At 42.1% G+C, this 19572-nt stretch overlaps 1 protein-coding gene across 3 annotated transcripts in view; it reads right to left on the bottom strand.

Moving 5' to 3' along the window:
• IGF2BP3 (insulin like growth factor 2 mRNA binding protein 3) overlaps positions 1-10148 on the bottom strand; it is a 122329-nt gene extending 112181 nt beyond the window's left edge. For all 3 annotated transcript variants that reach the window (XM_006201803.4, XM_006201804.3, XM_031674234.2), the window contains exons 1-2: positions 9544-10148; positions 8083-8143 (exon numbers count right to left, since the gene is read on the bottom strand). In XM_006201803.4, the coding sequence (XP_006201865.1) occupies positions 8083-8143; positions 9544-9718 (236 nt within the window). In that variant the 5' untranslated portion in view covers positions 9719-10148. The remainder of the gene's footprint in view (positions 1-8082; positions 8144-9543) is intronic.
• Between the last annotated feature and the right edge of the window lie 9424 nt (positions 10149-19572).

Below are 19572 nucleotides of genomic sequence, written 5' to 3'. Positions count from 1 at the left end.
ACAACATCATGCATTCAGAAAGCAGAGCTGGGATTCAAACCCAGATCTGACATTCTTCTAGTTAGACCCTTTGTTTCAACAAGAGCACATGAGACAAGCATCAAGGCTTCTAATCAAGAGGTTTCAGCATGATTTCTCCCTCCAAATCTCTCCCAACCCTTAATATTCCAGGTTTAAAGAGACTTCTTTCTGCAAGCCAGGATCCTGCTAAACTTGCTAACAAACTGGGACAACCAGGCACCATGGACTCCAATCAGGACACTTCTACCTCTTCTGCAATCTAAAACACATCTCCCTTTAACGGAAAAAATATGAAAACAAATACATATATGTATGTGTAAGACTGGGACATTGTGCTGTACACCAGAAATTGACACTTGTAATAGACTGTACTTCAATAAAATGAAACAAAACAGATCCCATGAGTTACAATCACCCGCCTGGGATAAAGCCATAGCATCTATCTCCTCAGGCCCTCTGTTCTCCTATCTCCTCATGCCCCTTCCAACTTCCCTGAAACTCATTTATATTAAAATGAAGCTGCTAAAGAAAAAAATAAATACTTTAAAGGAAAAAGTAGTCTCATTTTCAAAGGATGTCCAGATATTTTTATTTCGTAGTAAGCTCCAGATTCCAGACTACCTGTACCTGTCTTTTTCCTACAGGGTGACAATAAATCAACTCTTTAAAGCCAAACAAGATTCTTTTTTCTTCAGAGGAAGCAAGAAACAGGACATCTCTGCTCTAACTTGCCACTGCAAAACACGATCAGGCTGCTGTGTAAGCTACTTTTTTGAGGATCTGACAACTTTAAATGAGAGGAATGAAGACAGGGCAGAGTCAGGGGACCTGGAAATGGGTTCCACTAATCACCTGCAGTGCCTTGGGCAAGTCACTTCTTCTGCCAGGGCTTTATGGAGAATCCTTTGGTAAAGCAACTAATACCACTAAAAAAACCTATTGTGCTATTTCATTTCATTGGTTTTCCCCTCTAAAAATAATAGATGTTTAACACATTTTAGAAATAGTATTCTGTTAATCAAAGGACTTGCACAGACAAAGAAAGTCTTAGGCAGAGTTATTCAGACCAAGTCACCTGTCCCAAAATCAAATGCTCTAACACATCACCTAGTTTTGGTGACTACTGTGGCCAATGAGGAGTCATAATTTGAGGATGCTACTTTACCATGGACCAGATTTTTTTTTCTTTAATGGAGGGAGGTAATTAGGTCTATTTATTTAGTAGAAGTACTGGGAATTGAACCCAGGACCTCACACATGCTAGGCATGCACTCTACCACTGAGCTATACCCTCCACCAGACCAGATTTTTTAATATGCAAAAATGAGTTTAGGTTACTTAAAAGGGTTCTTGTATTTCTTATAGCTCAGATTTTATGAGTAAAATGGAAGGAATGTGTTACTTATTCCAGCGTCCTAAAATAACAAAGTGATTAAATTATTTTAAACCTAGCCCATAATATTGATAAACGTTTTGACCATTAGTTTCATCCTTTGCTTGTCTTTCAACAAGTATTTACACAAGCACAGGGAACCACTGAATTTAGTCTACACTGTTTTGGAACCAAATGTGTATTAATAAAAAGCAGGATGGGCTGTCTATAATAAAGTCAGCTCACAGTCACCCAAAGTGTTGCAACAGATGCCAGAGGGTAGGTCAGCTGTCACACACAAGACTTGTCCATCGGGCAAGCGGATCTACTAAACTTAGGAGCCTCTTCTATTGCCCCAGGTTATAAATACATGTCCATAGATGTTTCTGGAATGTAAAAAAGTGAACTCAGAGCTAAATAAACAAATTCTGGAAGAAAGGCTGTATTCCGGGTTGCTCCAAAATTCTTAAATCACTCTCCATTTATTTACAGCAGAGCCAGAAGGCTAAGAGTTAACACCACCCCCACTCAAGTATTCATCCATCTAAAGCACAAACTCTCAGTGATTTTCTGCACAGTTGACTACACTCTCCTCCACAGGCTTTCCTCACTTATCTCCCAGAAGCAGTTCACCCTGCTTTCCACTAATCGCTGGCCTCCGTAACTCTCCTTTGCTGGTCTCTCCTTCCTCCTACAGCCTCAGGTTCAGTTCCCTGGTGATCCTGTCCAATTCCATGATTTCAATACCACAAGCTAATGAAACTTCTTATTTTCACCTCCACTTTCCACCTTCCCCTGAGCTCCAGACTGATATATCCAACTACCTATGCGACTTCATTTAAATTTCTAATCAATATTAGAAACACAGTACGTCAAAAGTAAAGCTCCTGATTTCCACCCAAGAATCTGTTCCTCCTCCTCAGTACTCTCCATTTTGGTAAATGGCATCACTTTTCACCCAACTGTTCTGGCCAAAAAATTTTGTCATCCTTTACCCTTCTCACATGCCTCATTTACCTCATCAGCAAATGCTATTAGCTGTTCCTTAGAAATATAGAGTCGACCACAACTCCTCACCTCCAAAGCTAATACCACAATCTCTTGCCAGGATATTACAATGGGGATTGGCTAAATGTAATTTTCAGATGTTTTATGGTCTAAGCTTTTTGAAGCCAAAATGCTCCCCAGTTTGTGGAAGATCCCCTACAAAGACCGCCACATCAATTTCTCCTCTCTGCACATGCATGCCACTCTACCATTGAGAGACAGAGTCTATTTCGATAGTCCCCTTGAATCTTGCTGGCCCTGTGACCTGCTCTGATCAGTAAAATGGGATGAAAAGCAATAATGTGCCAATACTGGGCATAGCCTGTAAGAGGCCCTGCAGCTTCTGCTTTCACTTGCTTGCAGCCAGCCAGGGGCTACTCCTGGGTACTAAGATACCATGTGGAGGCAGGTGACCTGGACAAGCCCCAAGACATGTGCATGAAGCCTTCTTAGACCTTTTAAGCCCAGCTTAGCAAATGATCCAAAATGATACCACATGGAACAGAACCAACCTCCTAGCAGACCCACAGGATCATGGAGAAGAACAAGTTACTATTGTTTTGAGGCACTAGTTCTGGGGTGGTTTATTAAGCAGCAGTACAGACGTGAAACACCATGATCACAATGGAATCGGCATCCTCAACAACTAAGTGATAATACCTGACAGTCTAAGGACTTCAGCCTCTTTCAGCTTGTAGTTTAAGTATATTCCTCAAAGAATACTTCCATAATTTCAAACTATTTCCTAATCAAGTTAAATAGTCTCAGCATAATTCTTTAAAACATACAATTTATGTACTGTGTATTCCCCTTCAGGGCAAAAAAAAAAAAAATCCCACATACTATACTGGTATTTCTAACTGTTTATTTACCAATACCGAACACTTGCCAAACAGCTATTTCAGACCATGATAAATTACACCCTCAATTTTAATAGAGTACTGAAAACTATGTTTGCCACCAGCTTTGAAGCAAAACTTCACAGTCATAGCCAATTTGCAGACAGATTTATGGGGCAGAGATACTAACTAATAATGCCAATCCTATCCCTTGGTCACCGCTCCCACACTGCCACCTCCTGTCTTATGACTCTAGAAACTTGAATCAGAGTCAACAGTCGATAAAGGAAACTCAGCTAAGAATAGCACAGCCTCTCTCCTTTCTCCCAGACCAAACCAACCACCAAAGTTACTGAATGGTAATTCATACCTTTCAAAATTAGTTACTGCTAGCAAAGTTGCTGTCTGAATGCTGCTGAAGACAGTTACAGTGGAGTTGCTTCACACACACACACAAAGATGCCTCAGCAGCTTCACTTCAGTACAAAATCCCAGACCTTTAACAACACGGGAACTGCAGTGGTGTGGCCCATAAAAGGATTTCAAAGTATGGCAAAGATCACGTTCCTCTTGCTGACTGCCCGAAGGACGTACACATGCACTAGCAACTGAGCTACCACACTACAGAAAAGAAACACAAGTCAAGTTTCTTACAGGGAAAATCCTAGACCTCCATAATTCCAAAATATATACATTTTAAACTCTAGCTGGTAACTCATTTATTTCAAGCCAAATGCAAAACTCAGAAAATATGCCCCTTATTAGTTTATTATAATGGCATGTGGCATGAACAGAGAATGTAAGTGATCACATAAATCAAAAGAAAGGCAGAAACAGAAGCCAAGATTCTCAACTCCCACTGGCTCCAGGCACATGTCATGTTTTCAGTGTTTTCCTTGTTACTGTGGACAGCCACACAGAAGCAACTTATCAACACTTCTTAAAAATTCTAATAAGGTCAAAGTGAGAAATCTTTTAAACTCTCTCAAACTGTGTTAAGAAAACATGGAGTCAAGAAAAACTGCATTGGCTATAACCACTTACACAGTCATGCATTACTGATCTTAAACTGAGCACTCCAGAGATAACCTTGTCTTTGATTCTTCACCAGCCATGAAAACTTCCCTAACATTCAGAATCTCAAGTCGATGCATGTGTGAGAAACTTGCCTAATTCACAAGATTCACCTGTACCATACTGATGAGTCAGGGGCATACCTGTTTAAATGTTGAGCATTAAAACCAGTTTTTATGGTCCTGAGACAACAGGGTCATTTGTCCTGGCTAATGGGCACACTGCTGGTCACCACACCATTCTATTCTATACTTAACAGCTATTAAAATGCAGCACTAGCTTTTAAACAGCCATTTAAAGTAAGATTACTTAAAACCCTAATAACTTTTATACATTCTCTATATCTAATTTACATGCTAAACATAAGATTCTAATACGGAAATAAGTTGTTCGCTTAATTTTTTTCTTTTTTTAACGGAAGGAAAAAAGACATTTGAGTACCAGTCTGTTTTAACAAATCCTTCCTGAAAAAATATTAACTCTAATATCCTATTTTTCCTCCTTTATTCGAATGTATTTTTGACTACATACAATTCTAATCAAAGCTAACAGCTAAATCTTGAGGAAATTTAAGCTATAAAAAAGTGGAAAATATGAACTTTTTTTATAATTTAAAAAAATAATGAAAAACGAACTAAAGCCACCATCCTCTCAGTTCCCCAGTGTCAGCGACTTTGCCGTTCCCTCTCCCATGCCCAACAGCCCACAACATAACAAAAAGGAGATCAGTGCTATTTACATGATCACATAGGGGCACAAACAAGGTCCCTCAAGATACCAGTGGCTCTTCCAACCAAATTCAGCTAGTCTTCCAAAGTCTCAACAATTTTCATACCCACCCTTACCCGTAACGGGGGCACATTTTTTTTTTAAAGCTTATACCTTCAGAGTGAAGCCCAAGTCTTCATGTGCTGTATCTTTTATATTTGGAATCACAAGTACATCACTATCACATGTACTCACTGCAAATCTTTTCATTCTGGATGCATGAGACCTCAAGCTCCGTGAAGCATTTCTATAATCTTCCCCAACTGAGGGGTATCTGAATGCAGAAAAGCAACATTCCTTCCACATTCCCCTGAGACTTCGGTAATCAGGAACTAAGCTTGGTCTGAACCAAATTCAACAATGCCCCTTCCTGAAAGGGTCCCGCCCAGCTCTGCTCCCAGCCTACCAATACTCAAATCGCCTCCTGGGCCTGCTCCCCGGTTTAGTCGCTGCAAGCCCATTCATCCATCTCAGAGTGCTGCCATAAGCATTCTTCAGCACCGGGCTCCCAACATGCCTCACACAGCAGGTATAAAGGTCACTGCTGCATATATGGGTGTGCCTGCCTCAGATACCCACACGATGATGGGATGGAATGCAATGACTGCTAAGCACAAATAACTCCACCCAGAAGGCCAACAGGCTCATTGGCAAGGACTGGTCTGCTGCATTCAATTCACTGTCATCAGTACCACCTCTTGACCTTCCTATAGGTGCTGGGCATGTGGTTCACCAGGATGCCTTCTCTGCCCTCTCCCAAAGCCTATTTAGACAGTAGAACAGTCCAGATTAAGAAAACTGCTATACAGCTCCAGGGTTCAGTTAAAAAAACAACAATCAACAAAAACTGTAATACAGATTTTCAGCTCATTTTTGGCCATTTCAATACAAGCAAAAGATTTACTTGATTGCTCTCTAAATCAGTAAAAAAGTTGTCTCCCATGTCCTCACTCCTATTTACTTAGCTAGTAAGACAGTATCATTTAAAATTCTAAGCATTTTAATGCTAGTGAAAATCAGCCAGAAAATTTAATTTACATTGTTAATAAACTGAAGAAGCTTCCATTGATAAATACTTGCTGTCACTGGTAATATTTTACTTTATGTGCTTTCCTAAATAGGAACTCCTGTTTGTCATAAAGTAACAAGTAACTAAGCCTGTTTTTAGGTTGGGCAAAAAGCCTTTAAGAATAAAACAGGTAGTCTTATTACCAAAAAGTTTTTAACCTAATTCCCTACACATGGGGGAGAAATTCACACCAGGTTGTAAAGGAAAAATCAGCAGACTAAAGCAAAGTAACTGTATTTACATGCAGGTCAAGACATTTAATGTTTAAATTTAGAAACCCTCACGTTTAAATGCCAGTCTTTCAACAGAACCATTTGCCTATTCTTATTCAACATTGCAAGAAAATTAAGACACAGTGGCTAAACATGAAACCAATTAAGAGTTTGCAGAATGTGCTTATATTTTTTCCCCTAGATAAACAACTAGACTATTCTTTCAAACTTCTTTTTAAGGAAGTAAGACTTCTCCAATTTTTCAATTGCTATTAAACTGAGATCAGCTTGGACAGTTTTCAGTACACATCCTATTATTTAAAAAATTGTTTTAAAAAAGAACTCCATTCTCCCATATAAAATAACTTGACCCCTACCAAAATTCCCCAGCCAGAACTAAATCTATCTGGCCATGCAAATTCCTTTCCAACCAGCCTAATAAAAATTAAATACATGAAGAGAAATCCACAAAAATCCACATCAGCTCACTACCAAAAACACAATTTGTGAAAATGCTTTACCTGGAAGAGAGTTCAAACTAGAAATATGCATAGGATGACCTGTTGGGTCATCTCTCTCTGCAAAGCACCAGGGAAATGCCTAACAAACCCCTCTGCCCTCCAGCACACACTCTCACCAATACCTAATCAGACACACGGAGGCCCTAGCTTAAATTAACTCCCAGTTTACTACTCGGCCCAGGTTGGGAGTTGGGGAGGGGAAAGGGGAAGGCAGAAACCCCAGCCCCACCCTGCAAAACCTAGAGAGGCAAAAGCCAACCCCAGCACCACTGGGAGGAGCAACACCTTTCCAGTCCCAGTTACAGAGTCGGGATCTGGCCTGCTTTGGAGAAAGGAGCCATTTCTCCAAAATACTCCAGAGATTAAAAGTCTCCAAATATTCTATAAACTGACACACTACAACAGCTCTCCAAAAATGCAATCCCCTTGCTTAAGCAGCACAAATCTTCAGTCCTTACTATTTCTTGGTGGTTACCTGTAAGCAAAAAATATTTGGTGAGGCGGGGGGTGGGGCGGGGATGCTGAGCAGGAGACAAAGGAGAGTTTGAAGAAAATTGTCTAACTCTGCAGTGACTGAAAGGCCCTCCTGGGCAGAAGCAGCCCAGGCGTCCACTCAAGTGTTCCAATCCCAGCAGGCGAGCTACCAGGGTAAAGGCAAATTCCACTCCTCTCAGATGTGAGCACGGCCCCCCAGGCTTCTCAGACTCGTCGCCGCCAACTCGGGACACAGAAGGAAAGGCACGCCACACCCGCGCGTGTCGGCAGCTGCTTTCGCCTATCCAGTACTTTCAGGTGGGGGGGGTGTCACCCATTGCTTCCTAATTCCTACAGATTCCCAGAAACTGCCCTCTGAGACTGTGATTTCCTGTTTCAGCAACCTGACCTACTCTGTCAGAAAACATATAGCTGCGAGAGTTTCCTTGAGACTTTTATACTAGTAACAATAATCCAGTGGCATGGGCCACAGACAAGCTGTCTATTCCTTCGCAGCAGTACCAACAAACACACAACACACACACACCTGCAAATGCAAGAGAAGACGAGAAACACCAAGCCATACAACAACCCAATAAGCGTAAGAGGGAAAGTTGTTTTCAGCTGTGTTGAGTCTCTTCTCCCAATGGTTGAGAACCGAATCTATGAGAATAAACAAGCTCACCTTTGCCTTTTTGGGACCGAGTGCTCAACTTCTATGAGTTTCCCGTGCAGTTCCACTTTACCTGCGGACACACAAGAGGTGGAAGACAGTTGGCCGGGTTTAGCGGCTCTCTGGGCCCTAAGGACCCGCACAGCCTAAGAGGCGACACAAGTGGCCTCCTGAGACCCCGAACTCCTCCGCTCGTCCGGACGCGGTTCTAGGTCGAGAGAAACGGGCCCTGCGCAGGTGGGAAGCTGACCCCCTCGGAGCAGCATGTAATTTACAGAAGAGTGGGAAGGGGGAGGAACTGGCTGAGCCACCACTTCGGTAACACTCTACCTTCCCCGGCCCCCCCCCCACCTCCGGACTAACACGGCGCCTCCGCCCACCTCGCTGGACACTCCACAAAACAAACTCGGGGAGGGGGTTAAACTGGCTTTCTTCAGGTGGGGGCGCCAGGGCCCTTCTCCCGGTTCAAGCCCAGGCCCGCTGGGAAGCGGCAGTGGCGGGAAAGGTTCGCGGATAGCAGGGCAGGCGCGGAAAGCGCGAACGCCCAGAGATGCATCTCAGCACTGACTGTACAACGCGCAAGGGACGGCCCGGCGCCGGCCACCCCGAAGGGCACGCGGCTCCGGGAGGGACCCGAGCGCAGCCTTTCCCTGGGCGTCCCGCCCCCGCGCGCCGCCCTGCCACGCACCGTCCTCCGCCCTCGCGGAGCGCGCCCGGCCAGCGGCGGAGGCCGCAGCCCCAGGCCCAGCGGCCCAGCGCCGCAGCGGTGCTCGCTCCCTGGCGACCCCTGGCCGCCGGTGCCCACCTGCCCCTCTTGCTCGTCGGACACGGGGAGGTTGAGCAAGGAACCCGCGTCGGCCTCGCCCGCCTCCCGCAGGGTCGAGAGGAAGCGCGGGGCCGCCGGTGGGAGGCACCAGCCCGCGCGGCCTCGCTCGGCAGCGGGGTCAAGGCCACTTTGAGTTCTCCCGCGGCCCGGGTTTCGGGGAGAGGGGCAGCAAACCCAACCCCGTAAATAACAAGCACTGAGAGGAAGGAAGGAGCGAGAAGCAGGCGTTCGCGTTCGGCCCCCAAGGCCCGGCGTGCCGGAGCCTGGAGCACGCGCCTGGGCCCGGGCGGGGAGAGCGCTCTCGCTCCCCCCGCCCCAAGCCCCGTTTCTCCGCGCCGAACGGTCCCTCGCTTCCCTTGGAGCCCGCGCCCAGGCTTTCTTGACAGCGCGTCCGCCCTCAGCTCGCAAACATCGGCTGGGGAGGGGAGCCGCGGGGGCCGGGTCGGAGCCCAGCCTGGAAGAAGCACCCCGACTCTCGCGTGTGGGCGCCCGGGCCTCGTCCCCTCTCCGCACTCGCCCAGGCCGGGGCCCAGAGTGGACAACCCGGTGGCAGCCGCGGGCCTGGCTCCGGGCCCTCGACCCCAGCAGGCCCGGGCGGGCGGTGCGGGGCTGGGCAGGCACTCCGGCGGGGCCAGGCCGGGGCCCACCTGAAAGCGCCTCGATGGCCTTGAGGGCCCAGCTCTCGTCCGGACAGTCCACGAACGCGTAGCCAGTCTTCACCAGGAAGGGTCCCGCCACCGAGATCTTGGCGTCCTTGAAGATACTTTCCAGGTCCGAAGGGACGGCGTTCTCGCTGAGGTTTCCGATATACAGTTTGTTCATTGTGAAGAGTGGTTGTTTAAAAAAATTAAGAGAAAAACGAAAAATTAAAATCACCCACAGCGATGGATGGATCCGGCGGGTTTTGTTCCCCTCCTCTTCTCGCCGTTAAAATACACAAACACAGTAAGAACCAAGGACAAGAACGAGGAGCGAAAAATCAGATCCGAGGATTCTTGTTTTTCCTCTTCTAGGTATTAAAAAAAAAAGAAAAAACCCTTGCTACAATCCAAACGCATCGACGAGTCTTCCTAACTCGGAGGAGGAGGCGGGATTAGCGAGAAAAAGGAGGAGAGGAGGGGAGAAACTACTTTTTGTCTCTTTCTCCCCAACCCCTTTGGCATCGGCCAGCGGACAGTGAAAATATCACACTACGTGAGGGTAGGCACCGCCTCCCCATAAAAAACCCCGAAGGGTGACTGGCAGGAGGGAGGGGAGAAAGGGGTGGAGGGAGGAGGAAGGCGCAAGAGGCGGAAAAAATCCGCTCCGAGTGTCCGGCTTTTTGAATGAGCCACGTGTTCAAACTACAAATCAACGTCTCACGTGAGGAATCCCAGCGCTTCAATTAGAGTGGGTTTCGGGAAAAAAAAAAAAAAAGAGCTAGCAAGAGGAGGAAGAGGGGGAGGGGAAATGAGATTGGGCAAGGGACCCTGAAAAGGAGAGGTGGGGGGGGAACGCTAAAGGAGCCGCAGCCGGGGCGCGGAGGGGAATGCGGCTGGGGGAGCTGATTGTCACAACAGAGTTTAGAAAGGGTTATCTGGTCGGGGCGGATCCTAGGGGGGAGGGGAGGAAGAGGGTAGGAATATTGTTTTGTTTTTTTTTTTTTAGTGGGATAAGAGTGGCGATGCTAGGCAATTCCTCAGCTCTAGTTACCGGAGTTTAAAATATTCGATTTTTTTAAAAAATAGGTAATTAACAAAGCCAAAGAGTCACAATTCCAAAGTCTCCTTGTGGCTTTGATGACAGAAGAAGTGTAACCTCGGCAAAGCCGCGAGCACCTTTCCAGGGCTGGCAGGGGCGGAAACACAGTGAGGGGGTGGGATGGGTGGGGGCGGGAGCGGCGCGCGGACGCGCCCCACCCTGTGCACCCTTTACAGGCCCGGGCACCGGGGAAGTGGGGCGGCCCCGAGCCAGAGCGGTGGGGGATGGGAGCTCTGGCGTCCTGGGCGGGTGTCTGGGCGACACCTCCTCCGCCTCCGCTCGCGGTGGCTCTCAGCTTCGCGTTTGCCATTGGTTGCGAGATTCAGAAAAGGCTCGGGGATCAATGAGGCCGGGGGCGGGCTTGGCCAATGGTGGGGGAGGGGAGCGCAGGGGCCGTGGTTTTTGGCGTGGGGATGGGGGCGTCCCGGGCCTCAGAGGCCAGAGCAGAGAAGTCTGAGTGGGAAAAGTCGGTATTTAAACGGAAACCATTTCTTCCTGTAGTTTCCAGAGGAGGAGGAGGAGGAGGAGTGGGGTAGGCTGGTACTTTTATTTAAAGAGTTTTAGTTGGAGAACTTGGGACTCTTAAAACAGGAAGACCGCTCTGCGTTACCCCCAGGTGGTATTTGCACTTGAAAAATTGTTCGAGTCTCTTTCTGCTTCTTTTCTGCCCGCATTTGGCCTTGAGAACCATTCATAATTTACCCCGTATGTAACGAGTACAATGGTGGGTGCTGGGGGTTGGAGGGAGGGTCTGGGCCCGGTGGAGCTTTCTTGGGCCAACAAAATGAGGACTGGAGAAGAGGAATACGGAAATGAACGCAGTGCTGGGGTTCTTGTGGAAATCTCCAGGTGTCTTTTAATGATTGTATGCTCCATTCAAGGCTTCATTCGCACCAGATGGTTGTGCTGTGTTTTTAACAGGTATTCCATGGAAAATAATGCTTATTTTTAAAAAGTAAATGAAATTCTATATAGCATAGAAATATAAACAAAAATCTTTAATAACTTAGTACTCTTACTAATAAAAAGAAGTATTGTGTAGTAGAGAAAATATTGTGATTTGCACTGAAACATTTTCAGTAATTATGACAGTTGATATAGTTCATTTCCCTCGGTCAAACTCGTATATGGCATTTAAAATTCTGTATTTTCTAATTAGAATATGAATGGTAGATGATTTTTTAAAACATGTGGGAATTACTGTATAATATAAAGAGCATTTAATTTTTTCTTTTAAAAGGAACTTGTTTTATAATTTTGTGTTAAGAAACCGGAAGGTGTCAGATCATCCATTTTAAATGCAGCTGTTCTAACAGGTTTCTCTTTCCTGCCAAGCAAATCCAACTTTTTAAATGTAATCTCACTTTCACAGTATTTTGATTCACATTTACTTTCGTGAAATGTTGTTACTTTATGAGATGGAGGGGGCAAACATGTTCTTGTGTAACAATGTTTGGAACTGCATTAATGAGCTTTATCTTCAAAAAATATTTGGTGTGAAATTTTAAGTTTATGGTTAGGTTTAACTTTTAAAAAGAGCTTACTTATTTTTCCTTTAAGAGCTTTGGTTCTAAAAAAGAAAAACTATTCTTTATGACTTCTGTGGTATGCAAAATGTAAATATCAAATTATGAATTTTATTTTTCATTTGTTGCATGGGATCAACAGCTATTTGGAGAAATGTTTTCATTCATTTCACATTTGCTTTTCTAAATACTTTAAATTTTATAAACTAGTCTGTTCATTCAACTTTTAGTAATTTTTCATAAGAACAGTTTTATATGTTCAGCATGCTTTCAAAATCAATTGAATGGTGACTTCTGGATTGTTGATTGTATTTGCTCTTATTAAAACTGAGACCTAGGGAAATATTCACTTCTAAAGCATGGGATAAAATGTTTATTTTTCATAAATGCTAGTCTATGCTTGTCTGTCACTATCAAGCAATTCTAACAGCTGGAATTTAAAACAAGTGTGTGCTCTTTTGATGAAATATGTTCCTGGGGCTCTTGTAAACTCAATCGGTGTATTATTATAACAAATTGGATACTCCGTCCAAGACCTTAAAATCATACACAAGTTGTATAAAAACTCAGACATAAAAAAGGGAGGTAAATACAGTCCACTCCACTCCTAATCTTCCAATCGTTTGAGAGATAAATATATACTAAATAGCTGACTAAAAAGAGCATGGGTAATTGTTTTCTACTGGCATTTCAAGTGCAAAAATATCTGGTGGATTTTCAACAATGAAAGGTCTATCTAACTTCCAGTCTTAAATGAGTCTCACATAAGAAATTAACCGTGTTAAGTATGGGCTACTCCAAGTTCTTCCTAAAGCAGTTGCAGCTCCTAATTAATGTGAACTCCACGAAGGACTCCCACCCATTGTATGTGCTCTGATGCGGCTGAGTCTCTTCAACTGCAGCCTGTTTACTCTTAAGACAGCTGCACCTCCTCTGTATCTTGTGACTTGAAGGCAATCAAAATGTTTCTTATGGGGCAGTGTAATATTAAGGAGAAAAACCATGTTTAGAAGGTCGGTTCCCGTTGTTGTATTCACGGGTTATGAGCGACGGCTCAGCAGGCAGAGGAGGGGGAAGGGGCTTTTTAGTTGTTACCCCTAACTCCCGGCTTCCTGAGACCAGCCCAGAGCCGAGGTCTTTAACGCGGGTGGGCTCGTAATGCCTGCCGCGTCGCCGGGGCCTCTTAGGAGCTATTTTTTAACATACTCTTGCTCCTTCGAACAGCTCTCCTGGACTCTGATCTGTTTAAAGCAAACGCGTGATAAGTGGTAACCTGGCTCTGCCCTCTCTTAGGAAGCTGCCTCCAGTTATTTTTGTTTAAAATCAAAAATGGTGCCCTAGGAGATGTTTCCTTTTCCCCCTGGCTCTGCCCGGAGAAAGGGCGGGATCCTTGCAGCTCACACTGGGGAAGATCCTTCGTCGGCCGCTGCTCGCCTCGGAGGCCCTCGACCACCGGACTGCCCTAGCCCTGCCCGGGACGGGCGTCTTCTGGCTCCACCTCGATTCTGTCCTTCCGCGCGGAGCTGCGTGGATGGGTTAAACGTGGGGGCCCGGGCTGGGGAGTCTCTCGTCCCCCTCGCGGCACAACCCTATCCGAGGTCCTCCTTCCCCTGCCCGCTGAGGCGGAGCAGACAGCATGTCTGGCGACCCTCAGCACTTCCGGCCTGTTTCGGGTGTGCGAGGGGCTCAATGGAGCCGGGGGATGCTCGGTACCCACGGAGACAGACCGTAAGGAGCCCTCACTGAACCCTACGCCTCTGCCTGGAGCGGGGCGGGGCACTGAGATGGGTGCGCAAGGCGCGCAAACGCGGCCCCGGGGCGGGGTTTCGCGCTCCATGGGGCCGGCTCGCCGAGCCCTAGTTGAGCTACGGGCGTGGAGAGAGACGCCGCCCCTGGCTGGGGAAGGGGCGGGGGGGGCTTCTTCTCTTACCCGATTGGTGGACGGACGGAGCCTATCACCGTCGGCTGCCTCCGCCAGAGCCGTTTGCTGGTTTCCATTCATTGGCCCTCGAGCAGCCCTTGGATTTCCATCTTTTGTGGCGCGAAAATAACCCTTTGCTCCCTCTCATTGGTTTTGTTGTTGAGGGGTGAAATTGGGTTCCTCTCTTCTTGCTCTCATTATTCCTGCCCTTTAACTGTGAGCCCCTTGCCCCAGCCCCTAAGGTGGAAAGAGGGAGGTAACTAAGGAAAAGTGGAAAATAGTCGTGCATGTGCGTGTGGATCCCGCCCCTTCGACTGACCGCGTGGTGCCCGCAGAGTCCCTTCCCTTCCCCCAACGTCCAGCTCCCGGAGGTCGTAGATTTGCGCCATGCTCAGAAGCTGGAGTCACGTACTTTTCCTGCTCGTTTCCAACATCTTAGAATTTTAAAAAGAAGAATTTATACGTCTTTTTTAGTTAAAACAACAAAATACGTTTCTAGATGCCTGGTTTTTCTGGGGGTTCCAGAGAAATCTACTCATTCTGCCCCCTCCTTTACTAACCCCCTTTGTGGTCCACAAGGTTGTTTTAACCAAAACCAAACAACCCCTCCAAAAAAAGCAAACGAAAAATTCCGGGCAAAATCAACTATGCCGAGACCACGTTTTCGTTGAAGCTTCCCTAAGACCAAAGTGCTGAGACCGACCTTGAAGGATTAGCGATTTCTGTAGCTGAAATGTAATTTTACTGACGTTTGGTGGAGACGGTGAGAGAATATAAATATGAATTTGGCTTGGAAAAGCACAAAACAAACGAATAATCATATTTAATTTGATTAAATGAAAAAGCTAATAGCTACAGTGTTCTAGGTAGTGGTGTCTTCGGTGCATTTGTAATTTATTCTTAAGTTACTGTTAGTCTCAAAAATAAATTAAAGATCAGAACTCTGACCATGAGAGAAAAGAGGGAAGTATAAATTTGTTTGGTATATCTAATTTCATAACTTTCTAATTCTTTGATTATCTAAGTAAAAGCAAATGTACCAGTTAGAAATACAACAATAATTTGTTCACAGATAATTTAATTGTTCATTTTTCAAGTCTAGACAAAATAGTTGATTTGGTTTAAAACTAGTAAAACAATAATCCCTCTGTAAATATTTTAAAACCTTGAGAGAATTGACTTATATCAGTGAGTTAAATTTTTTTTTCTATATTAACTCTTAGCTAGTAGTCATGTTACATCATCTTAAGTTCATTTGGAAAACTATCTAGTTTTCTTTTGTTTGAGTCTCTAAAAACCTACTAATTGAAGTAACATAAATTGCCTGTACCATAATACTAAAAGTTATTTGAGCAATTCTTTAAAACAAATTTTTAAAACTGACCTAATTAGTAAAGAAAAACTTTTAAAACACTTTTGTTTACATTTTGTATAATTCAACTACATGTCACTAATATGGTTAATAGATAATGTATTTTTGAAGCTTTCATGTAAAATTATTTCTCAGAAACAGTAACTTACAAATTGTTTATTTTGAGTTGAACAAGTTATTAAACCTTAGAGACTAAATTTATAGTGTAAATACTGAAGATTACAGAGTTAATAATTTATAAAACCCTTAAACACCTAAGAAATTTAAAATGTGAAGACATGATTAGTTGTAAAATTATTTTAGTTTGGGATTTCTACATTAGGTAATTTTTATATTTTGAAAATGATACAGTAGAAAAACTATAAAGATTTTTAAATTTCAATTGTTAAAAAAAGTTCCAAAATTAATTTGGAGAAGTCCAAACTCTAAACCCTGGGATATTTTCAAATGTTTTTTCAAATTCAAGCCCTTATATAACTGATACTTTTCTCTGCAAAAACTTTGTTCTGATTGGGAGAAACTGATTTTTTTTTTTTTAACTTTCAACTACTAAGTCAGGAATGAGAATTTTCATCTATCTGGTAAACTTTATACATAATTGTTAAAGTAGTAGATAAGCATGATTCCTTTTACTGCAATTATATCCTTTGTTTTGCAGCTTCACATGGGTGAAACTTTTTTAAAACATTCATTTATTATTCCTATTCTAGGAGAAGGGAGGGATGAGACCGTAAGTGAAAAGACTCCTTGGTAATTGGTGTGTGCATAAGTATTTACAGACCATGGAAAACAAAGATGGGCATTTGTCTGTGGGGGAGGGGTAAGGAGAGGCTGAGAAGAACTGGGTATTTAAACTTGTTTCTTGGTTGCAGCTCACTTATCCTGCAGGTTTCCTTGCTGTGGGTGGAGAGGTGGTGGTAGATAGAGAATGTATTAACTAATGGACTAAAATGGGACAGTAATCCAAGCATGAAATCCCACTGGAAAGAACAATGAGAACCTCCTCTCCCCACTAAAATAATCAAAATAATCGGAAAACAAAGCACATGCTGAGGTTATAACTAGTTCCCAGCATTTTCTAACACATTCATTTAAAAGACACATCTTGGGTTACTGGTAACTGTTTTCATGTTGGGACCCTTAGTTTTCTTGACCATTTCTTTTCCAGAATCCCATTCAGGAAAAAAAAAAAAAAAAAAAAAAGGAACTAAAGTCCCCTAATGAAACAGCAGCAGACTGCATGACATGTACATACAACTCAGTTCTTCTAGGTGGTTTTAGAAATAAATCGATGAATCCGTTGTGCTGTCTATAAATGGAAAGTTAATTTTTAGGTTTAATAAGGCAGAGTATATTTGTAAATTCCTTATTTGAAAGAATAATGGTAGAGTATTACCATTTCCACTTTGACTTACTGAAATTCATTCCTTCTTGAGTTCAGTTTACATTTTGGTCCTGAGATTCTCTAGCATGATGATTCCAGCTTTAAAGATGGAAGTAGCAGGCTAGCGGAGGATTTTTATTATTATTTCAATACATCTCATCTAAAATTCATAAAATCTGAGAACATAAGATACGGCAGGAAAAAAAAAACACAAACAATTCTGAAATCTTTATCAAAGTTAACATTAAAGATTTGTCCTAAAAGTCATGCCTAACACACTTATTTTGAAACATTTACTTCTTTTTTTTGTAGTAGGTTGCTTAAAAATATAAAAATTAGTAGGATTTCTGTTGCTTTTCTCAAATGACAAGTTTACTGATCAGTTATTTTTTAATTGATAGTGCAAGTGCCTTTTTGAAGTCAAAATTTTGCTTGAACTGAGGTTTCATTTAATATAAATAATTGAAACTGATAATTTCCCTTTCTTAATTTTGGTTGGTGGGAGGGGGTATCCTATGCCAATTATTGAAGTAATTTTTTTATTTTTCTAGTTATTTTTCTTTGTACAGTAAACTATATCTTATTTGTAATCTAGAAGTATTTTTTCTAGTACTTTCTAAGACTTGAATAACTTAAAAGTAAATCATACTCGGTAAAATTTTATTAAAGACTGTTTAAAATGTGTATAATGTGATACAAAGAAGTATAAAATATATTGCTATTGAATATCTTCCATTAAGCTAACATATCTGTATGGCCCCTCTTTCTGATTATAATCCATTCTAATTCTAATCCAGCTATTAAAATTTTAATTTATAGAAAGGGCACTAACAAAGGTCATAAAAAACAAAAAAAATTAATTTTGTTATATCAGAAAAAGGTATGGTTTCTGTTATGTTGCTAACATTTTGTTCTGGGACAATTAAATACAGAATAATGTCACCATCTTTTGTTTTCGTTTGTTGAAAATTGCCTAGAATTTTTGTTCCGTGAGTCAATTACTATATCTCTTATGGTAATTTATTTGCTCTTATATTTCTTTACTATCAAGATTCAAATGCCATTTTTTGTTTTGATTTAATGAATGGCCATCTATAAAAAGCCAAATAGAAAATAAACTAAAATTTTTTAAAATTTTGGTGTAGTCCACCATAGATACTTCTTTCAGGCAACTATACAGATATATTCAAATTTTATTTTAATCCGGAGCCAATATTGTGCCTTTTTAAAACAGATTAAATTGAATTTTGTTTTAAATGTTAATAAACAACAACAACAAAAAGTTGAGTAAATGTTTTAATTCAGTGAAACAGACAATAGGGTTAAAGGTAACATTACACTTTTCCCTCAACAACAACAAATCTTCCAGTTGAGGGCAGTTTTGTCGGGTATGGAAGGTGTGGAATGCAGTCAGTGTGTGCAGTTGGACAGGAGAACATGTACATATATTCCTGCTGAGAAACCTTTTGTGGAGATTTGTGAAAGAGTAAAGCAAGATAGAACTTGTGTTCAAATCCTGAGGTTGCAAGTTAAAACAAGCGAGGTGAGCACTATTTTATGAATTTTTTTTCCTAACCATCAGAGTACTTCTTAAGTATGAAGTTTTTAAAAATGAGGAGAGATGAGTAACAATACAGATTAAAGTGGAATTAGGATGCTCTTAGTACATCAACATTAGAATTTAAATAATACAAATATATTTGGAATTTTCTTTCTTTGTCTTGTTTTCTATTTTTAAAAAAACTATGACACACATATTAAAAATATTCAACAACATTAAAACATACATGTAATGAATTTTAAGATTTACAGAATAATATGATCACATATTTTGAAAATGGTGTTACATTTACTCACAAAATATGAAGTTATTATCACAAATCCTTTCTGTTGGATTGTTCTACCACTTCTATTTGTGCACGTGATCCATACATGTATAGTTTATTTTAATCCAAGTAAATAGCATTATTTGAGAAAATGTCCCTATTAAAAAAGCCAAAGACATGGTGTGCTACTATTGTGAAAACAACGTGTTTTGAAACCTAAATATAGAGAGGAAACTCAGATTTTAAGTGAAAGCTGGGTCCTGTTATTTACTGCATTGTCTATATTTACAGAGGGAGAGGGAAACAGATTAAACTGTAATGTGACTTCAGGGCTGACCACCAATAAAGTTTTTAGTGACTATAAACTAATAATGTTGTTTCAATCAGGGATAGCCCCTTCCTATTACTATTCTTGGAAGAGATTCTCTTTCATTGATTACTAAATCTTTCTAAATTACTTCATTACAAGTTGGGGAAAGTCATACTACATCAGGATAAACATATTTTTAACACTGAGCTTTTGACATATGAAGAATGATCATTCCTTTTTAAATGAACAAAACAGTTTCTTTTTGTTGTAATAAGTGACTCATTTATTTTCTTTTCTTATCTCTATCAATGTTCTGCTAATATAGTAATAAGCCAAATTATGCTCGGATATGATATGATAGGTAATAGAAATAAATATATTACAACCACAGTGCAGAGAAGATGTATAAGCAAGAAAAAGACCAAAATCAGGATGCTTTGATTAAGCTAAAAATTAAAATATCCTCCCACAATCAAATCCAGTGATCAAGCTTATAGTTTTTGTTGTTTAAAGTCTGTAACAGTTAAGACTTGAATGTATTGTTAATTTGCAGTTATTACTAATTATAATGGGAAGAATCTCTTTTTAACAGTTTGT

This window comes from Vicugna pacos, chromosome 7 (genome assembly GCF_048564905.1).
Source record: "Vicugna pacos chromosome 7, VicPac4, whole genome shotgun sequence".
Taxonomy (NCBI): domain Eukaryota; kingdom Metazoa; phylum Chordata; class Mammalia; order Artiodactyla; family Camelidae; genus Vicugna; species Vicugna pacos.
Note: the sequence above shows the minus strand (reverse complement) of the source record. Positions and strands in the feature narration are given on the sequence as shown.